This window comes from Argentina silus (genome assembly GCF_951799395.1).
Source record: "Argentina silus genome assembly, chromosome: 20".
NCBI classification, from domain to species: Eukaryota; Metazoa; Chordata; class Actinopteri; order Argentiniformes; family Argentinidae; genus Argentina; species Argentina silus.
The window spans coordinates 5,166,419-5,193,984 of record NC_139674.1 but is presented as its reverse complement, the minus strand read 5'-3'; the positions used below and the strand labels follow the sequence as shown (position 1 = coordinate 5,193,984).

General features: G+C 45.1%; 2 protein-coding genes across 2 annotated transcripts; one reads left to right on the top strand and one right to left on the bottom strand.

Moving 5' to 3' along the window:
- Nucleotides 1–343: 343 nt before the first annotated feature.
- Nucleotides 344–12,200, bottom strand: lemd3 (LEM domain containing 3). Its single transcript, XM_083692537.1, has 13 exons — nt 10,397–12,200; nt 7,710–7,750; nt 7,431–7,500; nt 7,084–7,160; nt 6,714–6,793; nt 6,437–6,582; nt 5,842–5,943; nt 5,416–5,518; nt 4,934–5,079; nt 4,704–4,785; nt 4,167–4,272; nt 3,636–3,714; nt 344–3,299 (listed from the first exon to the last, which is right to left on the bottom strand). Exons 1-13 carry the CDS (start codon nt 11,892–11,894, stop codon nt 3,136–3,138), a joined length of 2,694 nt encoding a protein of 897 aa, XP_083548663.1. The 5' UTR covers nt 11,895–12,200; the 3' UTR covers nt 344–3,135.
- Nucleotides 12,201–13,917: 1,717 nt separating this feature from the next.
- On the top strand, nt 13,918–25,284 carry wif1 (wnt inhibitory factor 1). Its single transcript, XM_083692555.1, has 10 exons — nt 13,918–14,086; nt 14,306–14,445; nt 17,170–17,278; nt 17,632–17,772; nt 20,328–20,423; nt 21,638–21,733; nt 21,883–21,978; nt 23,745–23,840; nt 24,378–24,473; nt 25,130–25,284. Exons 1-10 carry the CDS (start codon nt 13,945–13,947, stop codon nt 25,258–25,260), a joined length of 1,143 nt encoding a protein of 380 aa, XP_083548681.1. The 5' UTR covers nt 13,918–13,944; the 3' UTR covers nt 25,261–25,284.
- Nucleotides 25,285–27,566: the final 2,282 nt, after the last annotated feature.

The following is a 27,566-nucleotide window of genomic DNA, read 5'->3' as shown; positions in this document are numbered from 1 at the left end:
CGACAATTCCACCAGTTTATATCTTGATTTGCGCGCAGTGGAAATATGCCCGCATGTAGCCTTAATTGTATGTTTTCTGTTTATGCAGATTACAAGTGGAGTACGATTTCTCATGCGGCCAGGAGTCGTCTGATGATTAATTGTAGCCATCGTTTTTATTCTAAAGGGATAACTCTGTTATAGGCTAAACTAAAGTAGTCAAGTGTATTACCAACAGATACTGCTTTCCTCAAGGCTGGAATAAAAACTTATTAACACCTAACTGATAATATCCTAGCAAATGTGTGTGGCAAGTGTAAGCATATTCATGTAGAGCAAGAAATTAAGACAGGACTCAGTTAAAAACCCCTAATAAACCTTTAATTAGAGCCGTTTTTACAAGACAAGTGACAAATTACATTAAAACATCTGAACCTTTTAAATGTCTGGATTATTGTACACCTTCCCCTCTGGCTTGCAGGTTAGGGATATTGGTCAATTGAAACGATACAATGCGATGGAAATTAAGCTGCATATAATAATAATAGTACATATTACAGTTATATCAATGTACAGTGTTTACATAAAATACATCAGAAGAAAAGAAAAACATCAAGGATGCAGCCGATGTTGAAGCGCCGCCTCGTAGAAGTGCCACACCAAACTAACGTATACATTCACTCTCATTACAGTTCTCAAGGAAATAAACCTGCAGGTGCACCAACATCAGGCTGGAAACATACAAAAATATAAAGATTACCATGATGCACGCAAGTACAGCAAAAACAACTGGCTTTAATTTTCAAAGTGTATTCTTTATTATTTTATTTTTTTTACATATCAGCTCTGTGCAGTCGATACAATCGTTTAAAGTAGATGTAAGGTCGTTCCGTGGTTAGGGAGGGAGGGGATGGGGGGTTGCTTGACTTTAATGTAAACACGTAACACTAAATAACATTAAAATCACTTCCAACAACCTGACTTTTAAACATTAGAGGGAAGGGGGGGGGTGTCCCAAACAAAACACAGTTTCTTTCAGAAGCGGACCTTACTTGCCCTTTAAACGATTATACCTGTTTCGACACTTTATAAACCCAATACATTCTCCAGTAATGCAGTGCCAGTCATTTAAAAAAGCACAAAGTTAAGGCACAATTAGGTTATCTGCTGCAGGGAGTGTGCACCAGGATTATAACATTTAAAATGTGCATCATTTGTACAACTTCTTGCTGCAAATACTGCACCCCACTTCCAACTACACTGCATTTCCATGAAAAAAATATATAACTAAATGGTGGCAATCCTTTGATCTTTAGCATTTCTTGAATACATAGGGCTTACCACAAATGTCAAACTCACAAGCAATCATTCATAAGTTTACAGTCTCTATATATTGGGTTGGTTGGAATACTTGGAGTTGAAGTAAAAAAAAATGTTTAAAAAAAAAAAAAAAAAAAAAATCATCTTAGTTTTCCTAACACCGTTCCCCCCATTACATTTAAAACAATTGGTTGTATTCTTTCGTTCTGCATGTCAATCAATCAATCTGAAGGGAAAATAACATTACATTAGATCTAGGTTTATTCAGAACATGGCTGGATACAATCGAGAACCACTAACAGAGTTTCAACATGGCAGGAAATGTCTGTCTTGACAAGTAAAAACTGTATGAATGACCAAGGAATCTGAGCTTCACATACAAGCTTGAACTCTATGTGCTCCTATGGAACTTTTGATCATGTACACTAACAAGATAGACACCTGTACTGGGAGGGGTCATAGGTCAAAACTGCACACCGTCTCCAAATGATTGGCCACAAATGATTGGCCACTTCCTAGCATATCCTGAACAACCACATCTCATTTAGGGTGTGCAATCTTTCCAATGTTCCAGCAGAGGTCTATGTGGATGGAAAACAAAAACAGGTCAAGAACCATTAACCAGTATCAATAATAATCAAAACAGTTCTTAAAACAGTAACACAAAAAACAATATTACATTGGAATACATCGGAATATAATCTGACCAGAGAGACTGAAGAGGTGAATTTGGGGGGGGGGGGGAGAAATGGCCGTGAATGGAATAAAAGGAAAAGCGAACCAAAAAAATGACCAACGACTGACTGAACGCTCCCATTATTGCCCTCTCTTCTCTGAGCTCTAAAGCAGACACTCTTTAAGACTTAGGCTGGGCCCAGAGTGCCGCACACAGTCCAAATGGCTGGTGTCACACTCTATTTCTCCCTCTCACCCATCACTTCTGGATACAGACGCAGTCAGTTCTGAGTTTTGAGCGGCAAGAAAATTAGAGCTTATGGTTTGCTTTTAATACAAATAATTCAACAAAGCTACCTCCACCATTCACATGTATTTACAGAACCCCATCTAAGTGTTTGTGCATGCCTTCCTCGCTCGCCCAAAAAAAAAAAATAAAAAAAAAAAAATGTTGATTACATCACCTCAAACATCTTCAGGAAATAAACATCCACATTATATGTTCTAATTCAAAGCTTAAATAGGAGAGGCATTCTTTAACCAGCACATGCAGCTATTTCATGTATAGCCCAACTCAACTCCTTGCAACATGGGACAAGTTTGATTAAAAAGAAGAAGTCGGGAGGGAGAGAGCGAAAGAAGAAGATCTCCTTTCACATATATCTTTTTAAATATGTCATAAGAACTGGAAGCTTTTTGTTTCCTTGTTAAATCCATAACATTTTGTAATACAAAAAAAAAGAAGAAAAATAGCTTCCACGGCTCCAGCCAATAACATCCTCCGTCTCTTTCTCTCACGCAAAGCTCTGCCGTCTCCCGGCCTATCGGTGATCGTCAAGTGGTCTTCAAGTTCACTGTTCTTAAAACTCTGCTTTACAAAAAAAACCCAGCACAGGTCAGAAAGTCTTAAAGCCTCCGCTCCTGTGGTTGAAGGAGTGAGTTGAAGGCTCACAGTCAGTCCCTTAGGGAGAGGTGGTGTGTGTCCCCCCCACACCCCAAGACCATCTGGTTCTCCACGGTCTCACTGAGAGGGTGGAGGCTGAGTGGGGAGGGAGGGGCTTGTGGCTTGATGCTGTGGCGTAGGGAGGGCTGGTGGGTTGGGGAGAGGAGGAGGAGGAGGAGGGGGGGGGGGGGCTGGGCGTGGGGGGGGGCAGGTCCCTCTCAGGAGAAACCCAGGGAGTTGGCTGAGCTGGTACGATGGCGCAGGCGGGACATGGTGTTCATGTGGGTGCTGGAGGGCTTCAGGGACGTGTTACAGCCCTGGGCCTGGGGGAAACGCTGGTGGTACCGGTCCAGACGAAGGTACTTCACTGTCACTAGCTTACCTTCCAGGTAGATAGAGAGAGAGAGACAGGGAGAGAGAGAGGCAATGAAGACCAATCATGTTTGACTACATCTCCTAATTTCTACTGTATTCTACGTGTCAAAAACACTACAACCAAAAGGCATAGAAGCTAGTAGTCGGAAAACATAGTTTCAGTTTTCAGCTCAAAAGTCGGTAGGCAAGGAAATTGTTAATCTAAACTAGTAAGATGATTGCAAACAATAACAAAAGTGGCAATAAAGTCCTCTTGATTAGAGGGCCAGAGACTGAATGAAAGGAGAACTAGAGCTGTTGTTGCTGCCTTGTAATTGCAAATCTTATCAAGTGTCTAATTTACCATCAAACCACGAGCCATGAAGCGCCTTGAAGGCTTTCCCTGAGTGCTCAGCAGAGAGACACTTCACGTAGACACAGCCCTGTGAAGTGGGGGAGGAGGATAGGGGAGAGGAGAGGAGAGGGGAGAGGAGAGGTTAGAATAGAAATAGTGGTAGTAGTAGTATACTGCTGGTGTGTAATACAATGACATCAGCCTCCCTCTGTCATCACCTTGAATTCTCAAGAGGGTGAATCTCACCGTGCGATATTTAAAGAAACAACTGGCACCTTGGAAGGTGAATGTTTAAAGTGCATACGGTCAGGGTGAATGAAAGGCTTTGAAACACTCTACTACTGCAGATGATGATGAATGAGAATTGAGGCGTTGTACACTCTAGAACACCCCTTCACCAAATCAGAATTGTTTATCCAACTAAGCTGTGGTATAATAGATTATATATATATATATATATATATATATATATATATATATATATATATATATATACACACACACACACATATAAAAGCTGCGACACAACATGACACCCACCTCGCGTGAATTCTTGTCGACGGCGATATGGACGATTCCATCGTTGTCGCAGCACTTCTCCAGGATGGCCTCGTGGATGGCCAGGTGCCAGTTCTCCCCCACCTCCCTGGGCAGACAAGACACGGGGGAGGGTTAGGATAGGTCAGAATGCTCCTTCGGCCAATCAAAACCGCAGAATCATAAAGAGTCTTTTTACACACTACAGGGCCGACCCAAACCACACTATGGTGGCTCCTGTATTGTTTATTTTTTTTACGTGGTCCTTTCCCAGCACTGTTTACAGCAACTGTGGTGGACGCGTAACCGGGCCAGCCCAGCCCAGTTCAGCCCAGTTCAGCTCAGCCCGGTTCGGCTCTGTAGCGTGACTGAGGTAATAGAGGTGTCATGTGATGAAACAATATGTCAGGCGCAAAAAACCTGCCGTTACCGCCCAGCCACCGCTTGTTGTTTTTCAAACTGACATACATATGTAGGAGCTCGGTGGGGATTAATTATCTCTGTCAACATGCCAGCAGCATATAGTGGTATAATACTCACATGACAGGATCAAACATGTTTCTGATTTTCAGACATGGTGTTAAGCTGTTTGGGGGAGAGTTCCTGCTGTCGAGAGGGAAAGCTGGGAGAAGAAGGACGCAAACAAGGAGACGTTAGAAGTGACAGGGAATGGTGGAAACTTGTCTTATTGGGTACATAATTCCAAATCCCCTCTGCTACGACAGCATGCTGGAAATATACAGGTAAGCAAGGTGTAATGTGACGGTTACCTTTGCCTTGCCACAATTTGGAGGGCTGAGTCCATCTCCAGACCAGGAAGTCTGCTCCGCTGATCCTCTGGGTTTCCGTTCGGATCCTGGATTCGTTGGCGGCTATGTAGGTCACAGCCCTATCCCAAACCTTCTTCATTTTCTTCCTGTCAAGACAGAACACACGTGTTAACATTATTAGTAGTATTTCACACCTATTATCGTGAGATTGTCTCAACATGGTTCCAACTGAAAACACAGTTCAACTGAACAGAATGGGATTTCGAATGGGATGTGACTACCATCTGAAAATTATAACAAACACTGAATTTCCATAGCTGATTTGAACCCCCCCCCCCCACCCAGAAAACACATCAAACAATGTGGCCGGTAAATGTACATATCTACTGAAATTCAAGGAGCAACATTGAGATGGGTGTCTGGTAATGTCACATTTATGAAAACCCAACAAGCGGTCCACTTGCACTTGTGATGGGACTGACCTGTCCTGCGGCTGGATGAGTGAGTCCCGTACGTGTGGGATGGGCAGGTAGGGCTGGAGGTCTTTGTTCTCCTGGCACGCCTCGTTGTGGCTCCTCGACACATCTGGGCACAGAAGAAGACACGGATCAGAAAACGCTCAGAACTAAGAACACCAAGCTGGACCCCAACATTCCACACCACAGGCCTCTGGACACGCCTGGACTAAATCAAATGTATATAGCTAACAGAACACTTAAAAAACATACAACTCAAGCGCTTCTGGATTTCACAAACCATGACTCATCTCTACATATAAATGACAAAGACAAATGTCAGACAATCTGTAGACAAAAGCATGTTGTCTCTGTACTTGTACTCTGCACAATGACAATAAAGTTGAATCTAATCTAATCTAATCTAATGTTAGTTAGCTAGTAGCTACATACCAATGATTCTTTCGACCATGTCATACATTTGCCTGGTCTCCTCCCCCTCCCTCCTCCAGCGGTATTTCATGTAGTACACCAGACCCAACACTAGGCCAATCACTGGAGACAGACAGCAGACAGGGGTTACAGATAGAGAACTCAATATCTATTTGAGGTGCAAGACACAGCAGAGGGTTAACACAGCAGTGAATATTTACAGTATTTGAGTTACAGGACACATTCAGATTTTAGATGTGTTGCATCATTTACTATAAAAATGACATTGTGTACTATAAATGCACAGTAAATGATACCATTCCTTATTCAATTCATTACAACGAGCCCGTCCTCCGATTTCTACCTCTACCAGCCTCCCCTGTAGTATACATTCAGGCAGGTTCCCACCATGATGTTCTAGAACAATCTCCTAGTATGTTTTTCTATAAGCCGGAGCCGCGATAGTCACTCACTCGCCAGCGACATAAGAAAGTTCCGGGGGTGCGCGACACCCCTCGGAAACACTCCAATGTGTCGATTAGACGTGATTTCTGTGGATCGACTGTTGTCGGCAGTGTCGATCAACGAAGCATAAATTAACCCCTAAGCCTCTGACCTGCGATGATGAGGAGGACCCTGTGGATGACCGTGAAGAAGGCCCGCCGGAAGCGGCAAACAAAGGACATCTTGGGATGGGTGGACTCCAGGTGGGTGATCTCACTGACCTCCTCCACCGGCTCCTCGGGATTCTTCCCAATCAGCCTAAAAACACCACAGAGGAAGAGATATAGGTTAGGTTCCTTGGGCATGAGAATGTAGTTCAAGGTGGGCGACAGAACTACAGATTCTTCTGCTAGAAGACATTTTAGTGGATTAACGAGAGATGCAATTACTGTATTCCGACGTCCTCTCCTGTTCGAATGATCCACTCGAGTGAAGCTAAAATTAAGCCACTGTAGTCCTCATTTTGACGCTGAAATTAAGCAAGAGATGAGATTATCGTGACATGTCAAAATGTGTGTGTCTGTATGTCATGGTTTCATGACCTCCCTACCAATACAACCAAACAAAAAGGTATATCAAAATGGGAATGTTCCATGCAGGGATGCAGTTACGCAATAAATGTTTAATTGAGATGGTGAGTGAGCAACTTTGATGCCTTTTAAATTATTCAAAATGTAGTTTTGTTGCCAAGAGTTTTTGGCAGAGCAGCGATTGCATGAGTGGTGAAAATACTTCCAGACAAAAAAAAATGGCACATACCTCCAAATACTCAGACGCTTCATCCATAGACATGGTTCTGTTTGGCTGGTGTCCCTGGTCTCCACAGTCATGCTCGCCTGGGGGGGGATTCAACATCAATGGCAGGTTGGACAGAAGCACTTATGACCAACATTCGCTCATGCAACATTTTAACAAATGTAATACCGTAGATCTGAAGAATTCTAACTATCATTAAGCACCCAGTTACGAATACTCCGTTGTGTGCTGAAAATACAGTCAGGTACAATCCAGGTTCCTTTCAAAAACTATGATCAAGTGCCCAAAGCTGATTGAAATCCTTCATGTTCTAAACCCCAGATTGGCAGCCCCTCAACACTGGAACCTACCAGCGATGTTAGCCAGGTGGTCGTGGAGGTTAAGCAGGAGTTTGAGAATGGTGTCCTTTTCTGTCTTGTTCTGTGAATGAAAAAACTCGTCATTGCGGTTGTCACTATAGAGAGAAATATCAACATACAGTTCCGTGCACTGCAAGAGTACTTATACTTGTTACGGATCGTTAATGTTCTGCTGCCCATAAGGCTACAACAAAACGCATTGCCAAACTGCTGCGAAATTATGCCACAGACTTGGCTAAAGAGCTAATTCACAGGGAAAAATATACTTACATAAGCATCGTCAAAATCCCTGCCAAATGGGTGGTGCTTAACTGCAAAAGAACAGACGTGGAGCAATTAGAAACGACACCACGTTCAATTGAAAACACGGAGGACCGGGTGAGAGGGGAACGACAACATAGCCTTTGTAGAACGACGTAGAACGACGCATCGTAGAAAATAAGGGTCTTTCACAACATTGTCTGTTCTGGTGGGGGGGGGGGTGGGGAGGGTGGGGGGGGATGTGTGACTAGAGCACGGCGCAGACGATCGCCTCACACTTGAGTCACTGTCTGAACATGGAGATCACTCCACTCCACTCCACTGCTGGATCCTGCCCAAGATTAGCAAGGCTGTGGTGAGCATGTACCAATCATAGACACAATGTCTGCGGAGGAGGATGAGCTGGGCTTGGAAGACCGCCATCTAGTTATTAGGAACAACAACCGTTATGGAAGGAGTAAAAAAAAAAAAACATTTTTGAAATAAATCAATTTCATTATCGACATGTGTCATTCAAGTTTTCAAAGGTTCCTTTACTTGGAGTTGACCCATATATGGGCCTATGGAATTGGCTTAAGAGCTTTATCCGTCTACCCAATTTGCATTGTTTTCCATCCATTTGCGTGGCGGTCCCCTCCACCGATTATTTGCATTGCTTCAAATACACTCATTTGCATCTATGGCATTTAGCAGACGCCTTTATCCAAAGCGACTTACAACAAATACATTTACATCTATCCATCAGTCATCGTAAGATAAAGTCATCAATGCTCGGACCATGGGCCGCAGGCAGTCACAATGCTAGTTCATCAGCAGACGACTGTCAGTCTGCTAAAGTGAAGTGCTTCTATTTATTTCTGCCTGCGGGAAAGGCACAAGAGGATTCGACCTAGTGTCTAGCATTCAAAAGGTCTGTGGGTGTGTGCCAGTCATGCAGACAGCCAAGTGGCTGGTCACTCAGTCCCAGCTCTGCCCTGGCGGCTCCTTGTGTCCCCAGAGCACCAAACAATTAGGACGGTTTAGCTCGTCTGTGACCTAGATGTCTGCCACACGCTCTGCAGTCAAAACCCTAACCCTGAGAATCTCAGGCACGCTACCGACTGAAAGGGATTTCATTATTCATAATCCCCCCCCCCCCCCCCCAAAAAAACAACAACATTACAAACTAGTACCTTAAAGTTTGCCCACAATCTGCACTGATTTGGGATACGTATGACAGCCGACAACTCACCTGGTGTTCCTTTCTCTTTCAAGAACAAGGTGAGGTGAGAAACTACACTGGAACGGGCAGCTGAATAGGGTACTGAATATTTCATGCATTTGTGGATTTCACTGTGCCAGACCAGTGCAGTCCTGGACCTGAGTGTGGTTGCAGGCTGAGCGTGCATCTAATGTGTCACGAAATACCACCTTATTCTTCTTGTCCTTGGTAACCTTATGCTAATGATGCGTTAACGGTACTGCTTGTAAGACTTAGCCTAGCCTGAAACTTGCAGCACAATAACCACGGGGAAGCAAAACATTCAAATTCAGGGTTGACAGGATTCCTCTACACACCCGCACATCCTTACCGCTGAATAAGTGAATGAGTGATGAGGGGGCCTGTTGCATAGTCTAGGCTATTTCCGCTCCAGACAGATCCCAGTGTCTGTGCAGCATTTAACTGTACTTAAGTATTACTCAGTATTAGGGAATGGCTTTAGGCATGTCAAGTGCTAACTGGGATGGTTGGGAAGGCCTTAAGGCGTGGTAAGCGCTAACTGGGATGCGGCCCGACTCTGACGTCACCACATAGAGATGAGGTTGAGATCTAAAACGGTTAAGGGTCGCTCCGAGCTTCCCACTTTGCATCTGCCCTTTAGGCCTATCTTGTGCCTGATGTGGAGGGGGGAATCACACCAAGGAACACAGTGGGGAGGAACGAACGATAGTTACCCAGCCAACAGAGGGGGGGTACCTGATATTTTGTCATGCAAATATAATGCAAATCCATAAAGAGTCTCCTGGGTTAAAGGGATGAGCTGCTTCCTGCCCGAGAGGGTGTGAACGGCTGTGGGTGACAACTGCTGTGTCGCATCACAAACCAATTAGACCATGGTTAGGCTATGCCTTGCCAAACAACTTAGTCATGTTTGGGGGGGGGGGGGGGGGGGGGGTTCTTGGGTCACTGTTAACAGGCCATTGACAGGTTAAATGGTAGACTATTAGACTACTCAGTCAAGAATGGAAGATCTCTCATTCATGTAAAGTTTAAACGACAGATAGTTTAAACGACAGGAATATGATTTTCCTGGAGTAGCCTATAGGATAGGAAGAGCTGAGCTCTTGTCTTGTCTTTACTCAACTGTATGAGCGTGTAAGTAAGCAGACCTTGTACTTAACATACAATTATATTTAATTTCAATCAAAACACTGAATTCAAACACAGCTTGGTTTTCCTTTGCATGCATGCATCATAATCAAGGCACTGATTAAACTAGTTTGGTGGGATATAACAACGACCATGTGTCATGGTAGGCCTCCTCACTTCTAAAATGTTTCCATTAAACTGGTTGTTTACACGTGTTGAAAATACTGCAACCTGAAAGCAAACTGCAACTAGTGTTGCATGACAACAGTCCGCCTCAGGACATCCATTGCATAAAGAATCATACAATCAACAACACTACATACACATATATTTGGGCTATACTTACTGACTACATCCACCTCCGAGGCTCCGGACCCACGCATTCTCAGGTACATGAGGCCGAGCACCAAGAAGAAAAGGCAGGCAGCCGTCAACAGGAACATGGACAGGTAGTGGGCACTGAAACCGCCGGTAGAGGACACCTCTTCCCTTTTAAACTGTTGGAGAAGCTCATCCTCCGGTACCGTATGCTTACGCTTGAGCGTTGCCTGGCTGTAGGCATGATTCGAGCCGGTGTGGTTCGAATGGTTGGGGCGGTAAGTTGCAGACAGGGTGTTGTAGTTGGAAAACCGTGGTCTCAAGCCAATGCTAAACCTACTGCTGCTGGTGGCGCCGTCCCGGCTGTCGACGTGGTTTTTGTTGTATGCAGACGGGCTGTTGTTGCTGCTCTCCCCGCCACTCTCTCCCATGACACCGGCCAGGGACACGAAGATGGACCTTCTTGGATAATTGGGGCTCAGCAAGCCGCCGATCAGGGCCGATTCGCCCGGGCCTCTCTTCTTTCCGTCTTCTTCCTCCTCCTCCCCCCGGTCTCCCACCATGTCTAGACTCCTAGCGCCAGGCGTGTCATTTACTCTGATTGCGCCTCCCGTCTTTTCCTGGCCGCTCTCCGACCCCCTGGCACTTCTATGAGGAGACGACGCGGATTTCGAATGACTCCGTCTGGAGCACAGACGGCGATCGCGCTGTCGGTCGAGGGCAGATACAGATAGGCTCTCTTCCTCTTCCTCCTCGTCCGAATCAGAGTAATCCCCGACTAGCTTACTGGTATTCAATGAGAAAGACGCCCTGCTACCATTCAGAGACCGCGAGTTCCTCTCAGTCTCCCCCTCGTAATCGTCGTCCTCCTCCGGCTCCTCGTAACCCCTCCCCTCCGCCTCTGTGAGCAGAGAGACCTCGAGGCTCGATTTCCCCCGGTCTCCCCACCCAAGAGCCCCTGATCCACTTCTCCTTCCCTCCAACAGCCCGGGAGAAGAATTGTTGCTAGTACTGACGGAGACTAGTCCTTGACTCTTTCGAGCGGCGGTGGGTGTTCCTGTAGGCCTTATCTGCGGTTGTTGTGGATACACGGAGCCTCGGTCTCTCCTGCCGCTATGGTTCGGGCCTCTTTTTTTCTGAGGAGCCTCAACATCCGATTCATCGGAGCTAAAGCCCAGCACGAACTTGCCTCCTCCACCGGCACGCTTTTCGTTCAGAGCCGGACGACCGCCGGGGCTCCTGCTTGGGCTCAGGTGCGTGACGTCATTGCTAGCTGGCCTGGCTCCGAATCCCGAAGCTCCCGCCGCTGTGTTGCCGCTGTTGCCACCGCCACTACTGTTGTTGTTGATGCTGCCGCTGTTGCGCGTCTTACCGCACCGAGATCCTCGCTGTTGTTGCTCTTCGCGCAGTTTCTTCAGTTTTTTCAAATACACGGGCCGTGTGTTCTCGGTGACCGGGCCTGGGGTGAATCCAAAGCGCTTTAACTCAGAGAAAAGCTCCTCATCCGTCAACTGTGCGGTCGCCATCTTTGCTCGAAACTCGCACAGCAGAAGGCTTTAAGGGAAGTGACGTACAAGTAGCAGACACAGACAGCAAACTTGAAAAAAAGAAAAAAAAAAAAAAAAAGGAAAAAAAAGTTGTGTGAAGTCATGAAGGCGAGCCAAATGTCTGCAGGGGGCAGGCTCAATTTACCTGCCTCCTGCCTCTAAGGTATCATGGACAGACACACAAGTGTAATATTGCTGTTTAGCATTGTTCTGTAGTATTATTATTATTACTATTATTATTAATATTATTAATATTATTATTATATAATATATTGTATTATATTGTAGCCCTACTGTACTGTACTGATTGGACTATATTGTATTATATTGTATGCCAACAGTTTGTATTGCATTGTTTGTTGTGTACTGTATTATATGAAAATAAAACTTTGAGACTTGATTATATACTGCACTGATTGTATTTTGTATTACGTAGCCTGTTGTATTGTAAGCCTACTGAATGTATTGTAAGTTTGTGAGAACTCAAATTAATTTAAAGGACATATGAACTAATGGGGGTCTTAATGAATATGAAATTAAACTAAGACATCACACAGTGTATGTATGCCAAGCTTTTTTTCTGTATGCGTATCATGTAAAGTCTAATATGATCCTTATAGGATGTTTCAGTGTGTGAAGGATATGGCTTGTCTTGAAGCATATCTCAAAGAGAGACCCACTGACGATAAAACCAAGGACGTGGTCAGTTCAGTCTTATACTCATGGAAGTAGTGTTAAAGAAAACAAAAAACAGGTGTGGAAAACTTGAACACCATGGATTGAATAGGTGGGTAAACCCTAATGCAAATAACATTGACCTATCAGAAAAATGGGCTTAAGACTGGTCACCAAAATAAAAAAAGGTGGGCAAACTGACTTTACTTGGGTTTCACCCTCCAATACACAAAGAACAAGCTGCCAGGCTGAAGCAACCTTATACTGAGTGTGTCTTGTGTCATGCCACCTTTAGACCAGGTGAGGGCATTATCATCTGAGGTTGATGTAAATTTTTTATTCAATTGCTCTGTTTTTATCTTGTTGTGAAGGTATGAAATTGTCTATTCGACCTTAGGCTACCTTATGTTGTTAATATTTGCCACAAGTAAAACTGAAATATGAAATCAAACACAAAAAAACTAAAATTACAAGCAGAACTAAATTATTGTTTCCAATGTTGAGTGAAACAGGCTACTTACTTACTTCTGTTTGCCATATCTATCAATCTAGTCATCATACTTAGCCAGGCCTACTGGCATTTCAATCCTATCAATTTTTCTCAAAAAAGGCAATAGCCTACTATTCGTAATTACGCACACAAGTGACTTAAAGCAGAATTTGCAAACCTATGACCCTAATGTGAGCCATTGACAGAAGACCACACAAGAGGATGATTTCTTTCAAACACCCCCACCCCAACCCCCACCCCCCACACATCTTGAAGTTTTGAATTGAGCCAGATACTAATGAATAATACACATTTTTCTTTTAATGAAAATGGCCACCTCATTGGTAAGCTGTTAGTATACTAGGTGTATATGCCAACCAGTCCTACAAGTCCTGTTAGGACATATTTCAAAGGCTTTTATCAGGAAAAGTGATATTGTATGCCTTGTACGCCTAAAAGTTATGGAAAAGAGTAAAATGCAAGTATGCTTAAGTAGTTCACTGAAAAAGTGTTAATTATGACCTCAAATGTTTAGGAACACTATTTAATCTCTTTGTCAATTCACAAACACAAGGAAACACGACAACATTGTATACATTTGTATAGGCTCTTACCTCATGACTTATATAAATCAGCGCTCTTACCTCTTACCATGTGTTTCCTTCTGTCCCACTTCGCCACCCTGTGGCCATACACCCGCCCTGCAATACCCGGTGTGTACAAGTAGCTTGCGACGCGGCAGAGGCACTTCATTCTGTCAATTAAGAGGGCGGCTGAGTACAGTGCACACTGCACAGGATAGAAGAGGACGAAGAGAACGGAACAAATTCATCATTTAGCTTTAGATTTGGGAGGCTGCTCAGAATGACTACCAACACACCTGTTTTTCTGCCCCCCTTCAAAACGTGCTTTCTTCTACTTTTGGGGGGGTTGTTGACCAAAGCTGCACAAGACCAAGGAAGTTTATACATGTGGATTGATGCCAACCAAGCAAGGATCCTAATTGGTAAATAGCATTTTCTTGCAATTAACAAATGTTATTGAATGAAACAGGCAGTAATTCCACTTGAACTCGCCCCAGTTCTATATGCAACACAGACAGAAAAGTTGCATTGTAACTTTAAAAGGCTGAAATTCCACCTTTTTATTTGACTGAGTTTGTGGTAGGCTACTTATGTATTCTCGCTTTTGCAAAGATTAATTTTGGAATGTCTTACTTTAACAGGTTTTGAGGAAGATATTTTGATCGTGTCAGAGGGGAAAATGGCCCCATTCACCCACGACTTCAGAAAGGCACAGCAGCGGATGCCCGCAATACCTGTCAATATCCACCACGTGAACTTCACCTGGCAAGCGACAGAACAGGTACAGTATGATTCGCTGGAATACATTCACTCGGATCTAAAGTAGGCCTATATCTGTTTTTATTCTAGGGTATTTTTAGGAGTAACTATTTTAGCCTATACATCAAAAGCATTTACAAAATATGCGTATATTCCTTATTTGGAAAAATATGCAAAATGTATGTCCCTAAAGATTATGATTAAACTGTTATTTTTCTTATGTTATGCCTATATTGAATGCTACAAGATTGAGATGGTGCAGTCGATAAACATTCTTTGATTGCATATTGTTTATGATGAAAACATCCACAACCTCCATACCAGTCTGCAATATATTTGTTTCTGTTAAGAATTAGGCAAGTAGCCTATGAGGAACCACAATGCTGAAAGCCTTCATGTGACACATTTGTCTAAAACTATTGTTTCTCACGCTTTTAACTTCAAAGTGATGATGATCAAGCTGTGGGGTATTTTGGCTCCAAGTATGCGATCAGTAGCATATGATTTTAAAAAGAGCTTAACTGAGGTCTCTGACCAGTTTCCTTTTTAATATTATAATTACCATCTCTTGCGGTATTTTACATCTTGGTGTCGTAGACCTGCCGCCACGGATCAAAGCGCAAAGCTGCCGCGAGGCCGCCTCTGCAGGCATGTGCCAAACATCTGGCCCATCTGCGCATTGAAAACATTGGTCAAATTCTCAGACGCGTGCCAGAACCCGCGCTTTATTGGAAGGGGAAAGTTCCATTTGGAATCGCTTTGTGCTTTGGTGTTATTGCTTGTTCATAATCTTTGTTATGAGTAACAGGTTTGGCAATAACAGTGTCAAATTAAAATGACTTTAACTACACATTATGCCAGTCAACAGCTCTCTCCTCCTCAGAGATTTGGTAATTAACTGTAATGCCACCGGATGATATTGACAGTTCTGCAGTTCTAAAACAGTTATAAACTATTCCATGCAGAAAAGCTGTGGACAAAATTGTATTTCCTGATGTTCAAAGCAATTGTGCTTCATTCATTGAACCTCAACATGGCTTAGGTTGTCTGGTAATTCATTCAATAATTAATGATAATCGTCAAATCATATAGGCTAACTAAAATACCAAGATGTTTCTAAATCAATAAGTTGGCCATTGTTTGTGCACTCTGGCATTGCACATAAACATGTACAGCATTTTGAGGAGGCATAGGAAATTGTATACAGAGGAGAGATTTATTTTGCGATTCATGTTCCCCTGCCACATGAGGGGGCCCTTTATGGAATCCCAAGGGCCACGTGCAACATTGTAAACAGGTCAGAGATGCATGACCTCACATCTCCCTGGGCGGTCAGGGCTTGCACTCATTTTTAAAGATGACTTATTTATCTTTAGTTATTCAACTTAACAACAGACTCACCGAGAGGACAAATACTCTTGCATCCGTTTGAAATCGGTGGCCATGTCATTTTGACATCACAAATAAGATAATTATCTCGTAGGCTTATCTATCAGCAAATAGAAGATCCACTTGCAGGAGTCCCATTTTGGGAGACACAAACTTATCTCATTTGTTGTTCATTTGTTGTAAGCATCCATGATACTTAAAGTAAGCTTTTTTTAGCCAAAGTAATGACCCATTTGCCATTGCTCATGAGCTCATCTTTGGTGACACCACCACAAATTACAGATGAGAGGAGCGGAACCAACCAAAGCTTCCACACGAGTGTCTTCTCCTTTTTATCCCATTTCCCGGTGCGTTGATGCTGGGCCTAGCTAATGGTGTGTCCATGCACACTGAGATCATAATCCGCAAATGGCATGTCGAGTCGGCGAATGAGAGAGAGAGAGAGAGAGAGCTAGAGAGAGAGAGCTAGAGAGAGAGAGCTAGAGAGAGAGAGAGAGAGAGAGAGAGAGAGAGAGAGAGAGAGGGCCCTTCTCTTTCCTGGGCTCTGTTACCCCCACACTTCAAAGGCAGCCGCCGAGGCTTAGGAACAAAGGCTTGGGGCATAAAAGGCTGGCCGCGAGAGTTATCTGTGTTGGTTATTACCATTCAGCTGCAGGATTAGCCTGCTTCTCCACACAGCTTGTGTACTTTTCCCTTCATCAAACGACCGTGCTTTACACTGGGAAATTCGCAGAGAGGAAAATCGCTGCGTCTCCCTTTTCGCGCTTTCATGTCCTTTTGGGTCCCTTTTTTTGTGTGTGTTTTGCCATGCCGCCACAATCATTTGACAAGTGTGTAATTTTCAAAGAGGGGGAAGACATTATTTAGGTAGAGGAGCCTCGTGTCTTTGGAGAGGAATACACTTGTTCTCGCACGCACGCAGGCGCGCACGCACACACACACACACACAGACACACACACACACACACACACAAACACACACACCCAACAATCACACACACAAACACCATGTCACTGAGTCCATTCACTTGGGCTCAATTGCTGTTAAGATTTAAGTAGCATGACCACATTTACAGCCTTACCTCAAGTGCTTTTGGCTCACAGCATCGCCCCACGATGGAAGCCAATGCCCCACCGCTAAAGCATCAGGAAGATCAATCGGTTTTTTTTGCAGTGTTTTATAGTTTAGTGTTTTATGGTTAGCATTGTTGTGCTGGAAGGATCTAGGGTTAATCTGTTCCTTTTCAGAGGATCTCCAAAGCATTGCGTAACAATCGTTTTCTTCCTCTTGTTATTACGTTGTGAGAAGAGCCCTCTACCGCCCCCTCTCAGGTGTTCATATCCCTCTCTCCTGCAGGCAGAGTACTTCTATGAGTTCCAGACTCTGCGCTCCATGGATAAGGACATCATGGACAACCCCACCGTCAACGTGCCTTTACTGGGCTCTGTGCCACGCAAGCCCTCAGGTGAGTAATCCACTGGTGGATAGAGAGTATATCTGAGACATCTCAATACAAGTGTCGCCCTCGGACCCTGAGGATGTCCTTTTGGTAGACGCTTGGGTCTTCCACACGGGGGACCCGGGTTCAAACCCCGCCCGTCATATATGTACTGATGCTCACTTCAGACCCAGTAGCTTGCCTCCTGTAAGCTTCATCTCTGATCAGCTGGTTGTCAGAGTTTTGTTGACAGAGAAGAGAATGTTTTGTTGTGTATACAGTATGTAGTGTAGTGTGTGTGTGTATCCGACGAGAGAGTGTGTAGATATATGATGTGTGTTTGTTGTGTGTGTGTGTGTGTGTGTGTGTGTGTGTGTCAGTGGTGCAGGTGGGCTTCCCTTGCCTGGGGGACCAAGACGGCGTGGCAGCCTTTGAGGTGAACATCCTGGTGATGGATGCCGGTGGTAACATCATCCTTAGGACCCCACACAACGCCATCTTCTTTAAGACCTGCCAAAGAGGTGAGAGAGCTCAGCCATAAGTTTTCTTCAATTGTTTACTAGCAAATACTGTGGCTACTATACAGTTAATACTGGCTGGTCCTGTTATTGTGGAGAATTTCATCAAGTCAACACTCACTTTCATGCAGTGCAACAGGATTGTATGTAGGGAAGAGAAGAGAGCATTGGAGGAAGGTTCACACGCACGCACACACACACACACACACACACACACACACACACACGCACACACACACACACATACACACATTCGTAATGGTCCAAGGTGGTGTTTGCCATGCATCGTCAGTGCTGTGGTCTGTGGTCCCACACTTCAGCAACCCACTGGAGATGACTGGCCTGCTCTCTAGTTTCCACCTCCCTACAGAAGCTGACTTAGCACTGCTTAGTACTAGACACTGCTGCTGTTGGTTGAAAATGGCACAATATTGCCCAGACTGGACAATGGCCAGGGACAATGATGATGTTGATGTTCCACTTTGGAATGTCTGAATGTTGGTGAACTCTTGGGTCCCCCTTGAGAGCATTTGAGAGCATTTGAGAGCATTTGAGAGCAAGAAGATCTAACAGTTATTCTTATGTCAACCACTGGGTTAGGGTTAGGGTTAGGGTTCTTTAAATAAAGAAGAAGCTAAAGTAGTACAGTGATGAACTTAACCATTGAAAGCCCTCACTCAGTGGAGGCTGGTTAAGGTACAGTAGACATGTGTTTGATACCATTCCTTATTCCATTTCCATGCATTACAATGAGCCCATCCACTGATTTCTACCTCCACCAGCCTCCCCTGCGATAGGCCTACTACACCAAATAAACGTCTTCTTCTATGAAATCCATTGTTCTGTGTGCACTTAGCTAGCGGTGAAGTAGCAGAAACCTGAGGAGCAGGATGTAGGCTATGTCATCTACAGAGATGAGAGCACATGCCCAGTGGATAAGGTCAGGACTGCATCATCAGAGGGAGGAGTAATTGGATCCGATTGGAGGTCCATATGTGCCTAGCTGTGCTGCTGGAATGCATCAGCGGAGTGGGGTTGCTGGTGCTCGTGTTTAAAGCAGGCCTAATCTCCACTGGGGCCGGGGGCACTGGAGCTGCTTTGTGACCGAGGGAGAGAGTGACGCGACCTGCCAATCAGCGTCCGGCACAAAGGCCATTGCTGGGCCATGATGTCATGCGAACTCTGCCAGCTGCAGCCATGGGAATAGCAGAGCTGGACTCTGTATGCCCTCTTTAGTTACACATCGCTGATACACACACAGAGGGATAGATAGGGAGGAACACACACACACACACACACACACACACACACACACACACACACACACACACACACACACACACACGCACACACACACCGAAACCCACCCCTCTATCTAGAAGTGGCCCATCCCTCCCCCCTATACACACACACAGCCTGACCCCGGCATGTATACATCGCAGATCTACTGATCCTTCCGGCCCCTGTCGCTTTCAACACAGGAAACAGGCTCTCAGGCACAGCATATCTCTGTGACAGCTGTCCAACGCCTCACAAACTGTGACTCCAGGGCAGCGGTAGCAGGGAATTATACCAGCTAGGGGCAGTTCATATCAGTTACAGGAAGCAGTACAACAGACCTGACTTCAGAAGAGATCTTAAGGTTACATGTTCTCCTTAACTTGTGTGGAATACGGTGTCAGTAAGTCAAGAATACTGTGTCACAAAAGCCCTGAATATCTAGCTGTGTAAAATCAAAATCAGACAAGAGGGTTGGGTTTTTTTTCGATTTAGAAGTAATGGTGTTCTTTGTGTTAAAGGTAACGCTTGTGTCGGTTAGACGGAATTCTGAGGTAACTCAAACCAGACTAACGCACCAGATGCGACTGGTCTCATAAGCGTATGAGACAAGCACACTCTTCTCTATAACACAGACACACACAAACACGAACATCGCTTTTATTTCCTTCACGGAAGGACAGATATTGGTGCCAGCTTTCGCCAAAGGCAACTGGTGGTCATCTCTTGCAAATCCTCTGGACACCACTTTTTTGTTTGTCGACAGAGGAAATTGTCAAAGAAACAAAACAAAAAAGCCTGGAATGAGCCTCCTATTGTGACTAAAGACCACATGGTCTTTGGAGCCAGCATTTAGAAGAAAGGATTCTTCACACAGCAATGGATCTCCAAACTCAAAAGGCTACAAAGTAGTTTGACGGTACTGTTGACATTATGTGCCCACCTCAAAAACTTCCCCTTAAAGTTGTTTTGTGAAGCACTGGTATTCACTGCTTTGAACCCATCCCTGTTATGAGACTCAATGGCATCTCACTGCACTGTATTGGAATGTGCACGGCCCTTGAAGTGGTCTTTGGAGATGGCAGGCTATGGATAGTGTCAGAGGAGGGGGGGTAGGAAGCGAGACTAGCCCCACCATTCATCTCAACCTTGTTATTTTACCCCTTCTCTCTCTCTCTCTCTCTCTCTCTTCCTCTCTCTCTCTCTCTCTCTTTCTCTTCCTCTCTCTTTCTCTTTCTCTTCCCCTCTCTCTCTCTCTCTCTCTCTCTCTCTCTCCATAGCTAAGTGTCCCGGGGGTTGCCGCAACGGAGGCTTCTGCAATGAGAGGCAGGTGTGTGAGTGTCAGGATGGCTTCTACGGTCCACACTGTGAGAAAGGTACTTTTGACATGAGATTGTACCTACTGACCGACATGTCCTCATTGATGTCAAAGTGCTCAGACCTCGAAATGTCGTCGCTAAGTCCATAGGATAAAACGTTACGTATTTGTCTTTGCTTATCCATCACTTTTCTCAACAACAAAAGACAACTTGAAAATAGAACTAGTTGAATAGTCTACAGTAGGTCTCGTAAAAATAATGCACAGCACGGAACGTCAGACCGGCCACACGCATCACTTTATTCAGAGCCGAGGAAATACCCTCGAGGCACTTGAACGTATTAATGTATGTGTCAAGGTTATGCTTGCGGTAACTTAACGTTGCCTCAAGGCAGCGCAAGCCTAAAAACAATCATGGAAATTACAAAGCACTGCAAAGCCTTCTACAATATACAGACTAGTTAAATGGAGGGCACATTTATTTTTAAAGTTTTCCAGCCTGAAAAAAAAGAATAATGGCCCATCAGGTTGGGTGGCACAAGCATATGTTTTTCATCTATTTACAGCTTTTAAAGAGTGGTTTTAGAGAGTTGTCCAGACTGAGGGAGGTGAAATGGTTTCAGTTTTTTTTTTTTGTATGACAAGTAGCATAGGCACCAGTGGAGGCTGGTGGGGGTAGAAATCGGAGGACGGGCTCATTGTAATGCATGGAATGAAATGAGGAATGATATGATTGTAATGCATGGAATGGAATGCTGATTGTAATGCATGGAATGGAATGAGGTGTGTTTGATACTATTGTGTGTTTGATATCATTCCTCATTTCATTCCATGCATTACAATGAGTCCGTCCTCTGATTTCTACCTCCACCAGCCTCCACTGGTAGGCACCAAGACTGAATATCATCTGTAGCATTCATGCCTCTTCAGTCTTTTTGCTTATCAGATATGGTTTCAAGTCATGAGAAGGGCCTCTTTGTGATTACAATGTTGATTACAATGTTTCACTGTTATGAAATTATGGGCTTTCATTCTTGCAAAGACCAATTCACTTGGCAAAGAACCAACAATACCAAGACTCTTTAGTGCCCTCTGTAGCCAAAACAAAGTGTCATCAGTCCATGTCAATGTTACTTACAGAATGGGGAAATAGTTTACTCCTGTGGAGTAAATGCCAGAATTTCGCTGACCTGCCTTTACTGATAATAACTCCTCTCCTCTCCTCTCCCCTCCTCTCCTCCCTCTCCTCCCCCTCTCCCCCTCTATCTCCAGCCCTGTGTTCTCCTAGGTGTCTGAATGGAGGTTTGTGCATGAGCCCAGGGGTGTGTATCTGCCCACCTGGTTACTATGGTGACAGCTGTGACAAAGGTACATTCTCACCTGAGGCGAGACCAATCCGATTAGACTCTAACCCATATCGACCTCGCCTTCATCATCCTCACCCCATCTTCATCATCGGAATCCCAGCCGACAGCTGCCAGCTACACATGATTAATGATGTTTCCTTTATACCGCAGCAAACTGCACCACCACATGCTTAAACGGGGGCACCTGCTTCCACCCTGGGAAGTGTATCTGTCCTGCAGGCTACGAGGGAAGCCGCTGTGAGATCAGTGAGTGTTACTTCACAGCCATCATAACCCTTATTCACACTGCAGGGCCAAACCAAGCGGGGCTGGCCTGGGCTGGCCTGGTTACGCGTCCACCATAGTTAGCTATAACAGAGCTGTAAATTACAATGTGAAAGGAAAACACCAGGGCTAGCACAGTAGGATTCAGATCGGCCCTGTAGTGTGTGAAGCCCCATAAGAGCCACATAAACACACACTCGGTAGTTGACTGGTGCTGGTGGCTGGTGGCAAGTTGCCACATAGTGCTCCTCCCCGAAACCACTCCCATCTTCCTCCGCTCTGTGGCTGATGCCTGGGTGCCTGGGAAGGGGAGTCCCCTCAGTGTTGTCACCTATCTGTGGACGGTGACATCACCTCCCCCAAAACTCCCAAATAAACCCCATAGTGTGCTGTCACACTGATGGCAACTGTCTGGGCGGAGTCCTGCGCGAAGTAAACAAGTGATGTCATGCGTTTTCACTGCTTCTGTGGGCAGGGGAAGCAGCTGGCTTCTTTAACCAACTGCTGTTCTATTTACGTAGGGTAACCATGGACAGCACGTTAGCTTTCAGATTCATTTTGACCGTCAACTTTTATATGAGGCGCTGTTAACTTCTGTTAACTTTGATTTGGGGTCAAAGTTGACATGGTGCAATGTGTTCTCGTGTGCTTGGCCATAATGTAGTAGTGATATTACAACCACTCACCGCACAAAGGATCACCAATCGAAACCCTGTCTTGAAAATCTAAAACATCAGTTGATTTACGATGGCATCCTGATGTGTCATCATTCATCATAATGACCTATGACTCAAAGGGATCAAAAGACAGGATGTTTTTCAGCTGTGATTCATCAGAGCCCAATGTAAAGGGCTCACATGTGATACCTGATCATACAGCAAATATCAATGTTAATGCCCTCCCTCCCTCCCTCCCTCCCTCCCTCCCTCCTTCCTCAACGTAAGCCATATCACATGAAGCTACTGTGAAGTTGAAACGTGCTGGAACAAAAAAAAAGGAAAAAGAAAAGAAAAGAGCAGTTCTGGTCTTTGTGAAGCTTTCTTTTTTTTCTCTTCTCTTTTCTTTGGACTTTTTCTCTCCGGTTAAGCGTCCCCTATTGTCTCTTTCCACGGATATGAATTTCATTGATACGTCTGAGAACAAAAGGACTGTTGAAATTCAGTAGGTGTTGATCAAACATACAGGCGGAACAGAATCTCTCAGATCAGTCCACTCACGCCAGGACTCTGTTTTTGAAAGGTGTTGAATTTCCTTTTTACACCTTCACTGTCATTTTCTTACTTTTTTATTGTCTGTAAGCCCCTGGGGGGTCCAGAGACGACAGTGATGTAATTGGTGGTTTGACACAACAACCTGCAAAGTGTGTAGAGGCGTTTATTTGACGTTTCCTCACCCACTGTCGTCCGCACCCTGAAATAATGCATTTCTAGACAAACTCAATGTGTGTGTGTGTGTGTGTGTGTGTGTGTGTGTGTGTGTGTGTGTGTGTGTGTGTGTGTGTGTGTGTGTGTGTGGTATATGAAATGGAAATGTTCCCTGAGGAAAACATTCTGCAGGGCTAAAGGTCAATTATAAAGGTCATGTCTTTATTCAGTTGTAAGGGGAACAGTAATTTCTCAGGGGGCCGTATCGTATGTAACACGCAATGGCTGTAGAACATCATACTAGAGTGTCAGTCTCTGAGCCTGTCCTGTCTCAGACTCTGAGCCTGTCCTGTCTCAGACTCTGAGCGTGTCTTATCTCTCCAGGTAAATGCCGCCAGCCCTGCAGAAATGGAGGGAAATGCACTGGGAGGAACAAATGCAAATGCAGCAAGGGTTTCCATGGTGACCTATGCTCCAAGGGTGAGTAAGTGTGTGTGCCCAGACTGGACCCTCTGCCACCATAGCTTGAAGAGAAACATACCATAATATACAGTATGGAAGGATGTTCAAAGAACCTTCAACATTATATTGAGTGTGTGTGTGTTACCACCATACTCCCTCTGTAAGTGTGTGTGTGTGTGTGTGTGTGTGTGTGTGTGTGTGTGTGCACGTACATGCCTGCGTGCGTGCATGCGTACGTGCTATCTGAATGCCTGTGTGATCGTGTGTGTGTGTGTGTGTGTGTGTGTGTGTGTGTGTGTGGGTGCGTACGTGCCTGTGTGCGTGCGTGCATGCGTACGTGCTATCCGCCTGCCTGTCTGATCGTGTGTGTGTGTGTGTGTGTGTGTGTGTGTGTGTGTGTGTGTGTGTGTGTGTGTGTGTGTGTGTGGGTGCGTACGTGCCTGTGTGCGTGCGTGCATGCGTACGTGCTATCCGCCTGCCTGTCTGATCGTGTGTGTGTGTGTGTGTGTGTGTGTGTGTGTGTGTGCGCGTGTGTGTGTGTGTGTGTGTGCGCAGCTGTCTGTGAGCCCAGCTGCGGGGCACACGGGACCTGTGTGGAGCCCAACAAGTGCCAGTGCAAGGAGGGCTGGCACGGACGCCACTGCAATAAGAGTGAGTGAGGAACACGATCGCACCACAAAGCTTCCTCCCTAATACCACCCTTACCCCCCCCACCCCACCCCCCACCCCACCCTCACTCCACCCCCCACCCCACCCCACCCAACCCTAACCGAAGCTTGTTTTCCCAAGGCTCGGCTTCTAACTGCCACCTGTAAGATGATGAGCACATGTAATCTACTGTAACAGTACACCCACAGCCAGTTGGTTCCGGCTCATGGAAGCATGAATGAAGAGACGCTTGCATGGGCAGCTTCTGTTACTCCCTCCTTCTCTGGCTAATGGAGTTTCCAAGGAAAACACCAGGCCACAAATTAGCAAATGACAGGGGGTGGGGGGGGGGGATGGGGGGGAATTTGATTTGCAAGAAAACAAATAGCCTGCTTATTTGTGTTTGTTTGGTTTTACGTAGTTAGTGGTCATTAGGGTGTTTCATTTGCTTCCAAGGCAGAACAGAGGCTTATAAACAATAGGAAAACATGACCAGTATTGAGTGCTCGCCTTAGGGAATGTTTAAAGAGAATTTTAATTACACTGCCCGCCCCTTCCTCTCCACTCTCTCTTCCTCTCTTTCTCTCCCCTCAATGCCCCTCCCCCACTCCCCCCCCCCCCCCCACTCCCCTCCACTCCCCTCCCATCTCCTTCTCCAGGGTACCGAGGAGGTGTCCCAAGCGGCCATCGTCTCTCTGGTCCCAAACACAAGCAGCATGTATCCTCTGCCAAGGAGGTCAAGGATGTAGCTGACACCAACCGCCCAGCCGAGACTAACTACGTGGTATGAAGGGTTGGATACTGACAACCACACCACACCACGCCCCCCCCCCCCCCCCACCCCCCCTCCCTCCTATGTGGTAGCCAACCGTAAGCTGGGGATTCTACCCACCATCACCACAACTAGCTACCCACCAACCCCTCCCTCCCCCTGGGCTAACCCACCAGGCCAGCTGCTCCTAACCACACCACACCACTCATCCCCTCCACTCATCCGCTCCCTTCATCCCCTTTAAGGAACTCTTTGGTTGCTGTTTAGTTGTTGTATGGTTTCTGTTTTCCGGTTTATTTGAACCTGACAATGCTTCAAAAATAATTCCTTTTAGATATCCCATTTGAGTCAGAGAGGGAATTCTGGCTGAGGGTGTTGTCGATACATACACAATGGCTCTATTCACTGTTCCAGACCGCAGCTCTGAATACCTGAGACCAATGACTCATGTGTTAGTTAGCTTCCTGTGGTGGTGAACCTGAGGTGTCTGTACATTTGTCACACACACACACACACACACACACACACACACACACACACACACACACACACACACACACACACACACACACACACACACACACACACACACACACACACACACACACACACACACACACCACTTTACTCCATCTGTCCTCCATTCAAGGACGTGCTCCTTGTCATTGTTCATTTGACTATCAACACCTATCATGTGGTAATGTATGATTAGGAATGTTAGATTCAAAGGCATTGGGATTGGCCTCAGGTCACCCTAGAGACAGAGATCTTCTTTGTGTGACATGTGGGCCGGTCTTGTAAAGGGTGAAGGAGATAGAAAGCCAAAGAAAGTCAAAACACTCATTTAAAAACATAAACAAACATACTTCTCTCTTCAAGATACTGTTATTGGAAAGCAGTTCATTGCGAAGGGAAGGGCGGGACCAAAATGGCTCAGCACACAGACGGCTTCCCTAGTTTAAGAGCTGGTGTGGTACTGTACTGCACATGTTAGTGATGTCACCCAGTGTGGCTGTTCCAAAACAGGATCTGAATCTCTACGTCTTCGGTTGATCCTGTTACATCTTAACTTGATATCCTGTGTAAAAAGTTTGGAAAAGTTCAAATGTTGGAGTTTCCATTCTCGATGAGTATGTATCCTATCACTTTACTTTCACTTTTCATTTAGATAAAGTACACTTTTTTTTGTGAACCACTTTTCCCGTCGAATATTTATCTTGTAGTTTATTTTAGATAACATGATAAAGTAGGGTAGACAAGTATTTTGTCTCTTTTAAAAAAAACCTTCACCTAGTGTTTTGATATTTTGTTTGTAACATTATAACACAGCACATGAACTGCCTAATATATCGTAAACTGAAAGTAATCAAAAAATTGATATATTTTATTTTCATGTATGTAATGTAATGTATTATTAAAATAAATGATTGTAAATGCTATACTTGCTTCACGTGTTCTTACAAATCCCAAATGTAATAAGCACCACACCAACAGTACACCAAAACAATAATAGGAAGAGTTTTCCCTTTTGGAAAGATCTCTGTGCGTGGTTTTGGTCCTGCCCCGGTCGGATTAACCCAAGCCACATTTCCAAGGAGGAGATGCTTATCTGATGGGGGAGAGCAATGCCATTCGGATATGAAGAGAAGGCTGGGGATTATGGATAGGCGGAAAGACACAATCCTTTCACCCCCCTCGTGCCATGGCATGTTCCAATGTCCCCCTCAAGCACTTTGATTGGCCAATGACATCAGGCTGTCGGGTTTTAAAGGATAAAACACATAAACTCCTTCTAAATAATGAATTCACTGGTTATACATAATGTGTACTGTACATAGACTCACACTTATATAGTCAGAAAGCTATTTACTTTACATAACTCTAAAACCAATGTCTGAAGATATTTCCCTAACCCCAGGGTACAGCTTTTCAGAGACTGGGTTCTCTCCGCGGTGCCTATCCCACATTTTAATCAACAGCACATTTGTGTGTTTTACACCACTCATACTTGCTTCATCATTTCCTCCAGAAGGTGAGGAGAGGGGAGGGGGTGAGGAGAGGGGTGAGGAGAGGAGGAGTGTTGAAAAAGGAGGCTCAGGTTTTACGACCTGCTGCTCCTGGTGAACGGGAGTGAGTGTGTGTGACTGCGGTGGGTCCTGCTCTCTCGTCAGCACTCAGGATTTAGATATGTCGACACGCCAAGCTGGCATGTCCACAGCACCCTGACACAAACACACACACACACACACACACAGACACACACACACACACACACACACACACACACATACGCATACACACACACACACACATACACATACGCA

Excerpts from the sequence above, each read along its gene's own strand:
- wif1 (XM_083692555.1), top strand. The coding sequence starts at position 13,945 with ATGACTACCAACACACCTGTTTTTCTGCCCCCCTTCAAAACGTGCTTT. Across the intron at positions 14,087-14,305 it reads CCAAGCAAGGATCCTAATTG|GTTTTGAGGAAGATATTTTG; the intron begins GTAAATAGCATT and ends TTACTTTAACAG. Across the intron at positions 21,734-21,882 it reads TGGTGACAGCTGTGACAAAG|CAAACTGCACCACCACATGC; the intron begins GTACATTCTCAC and ends TTTATACCGCAG.
- lemd3 (XM_083692537.1), bottom strand. The coding sequence starts at position 11,894 with ATGGCGACCGCACAGTTGACGGATGAGGAGCTTTTCTCTGAGTTAAAG. Across the intron at positions 7,751-10,396 it reads CTCGGAGGTGGATGTAGTCA|TTAAGCACCACCCATTTGGC; the intron begins GTAAGTATAGCC and ends GTTCTTTTGCAG. Across the intron at positions 7,161-7,430 it reads CCACCTGGCTAACATCGCTG|GCGAGCATGACTGTGGAGAC; the intron begins GTAGGTTCCAGT and ends ATCCCCCCCCAG.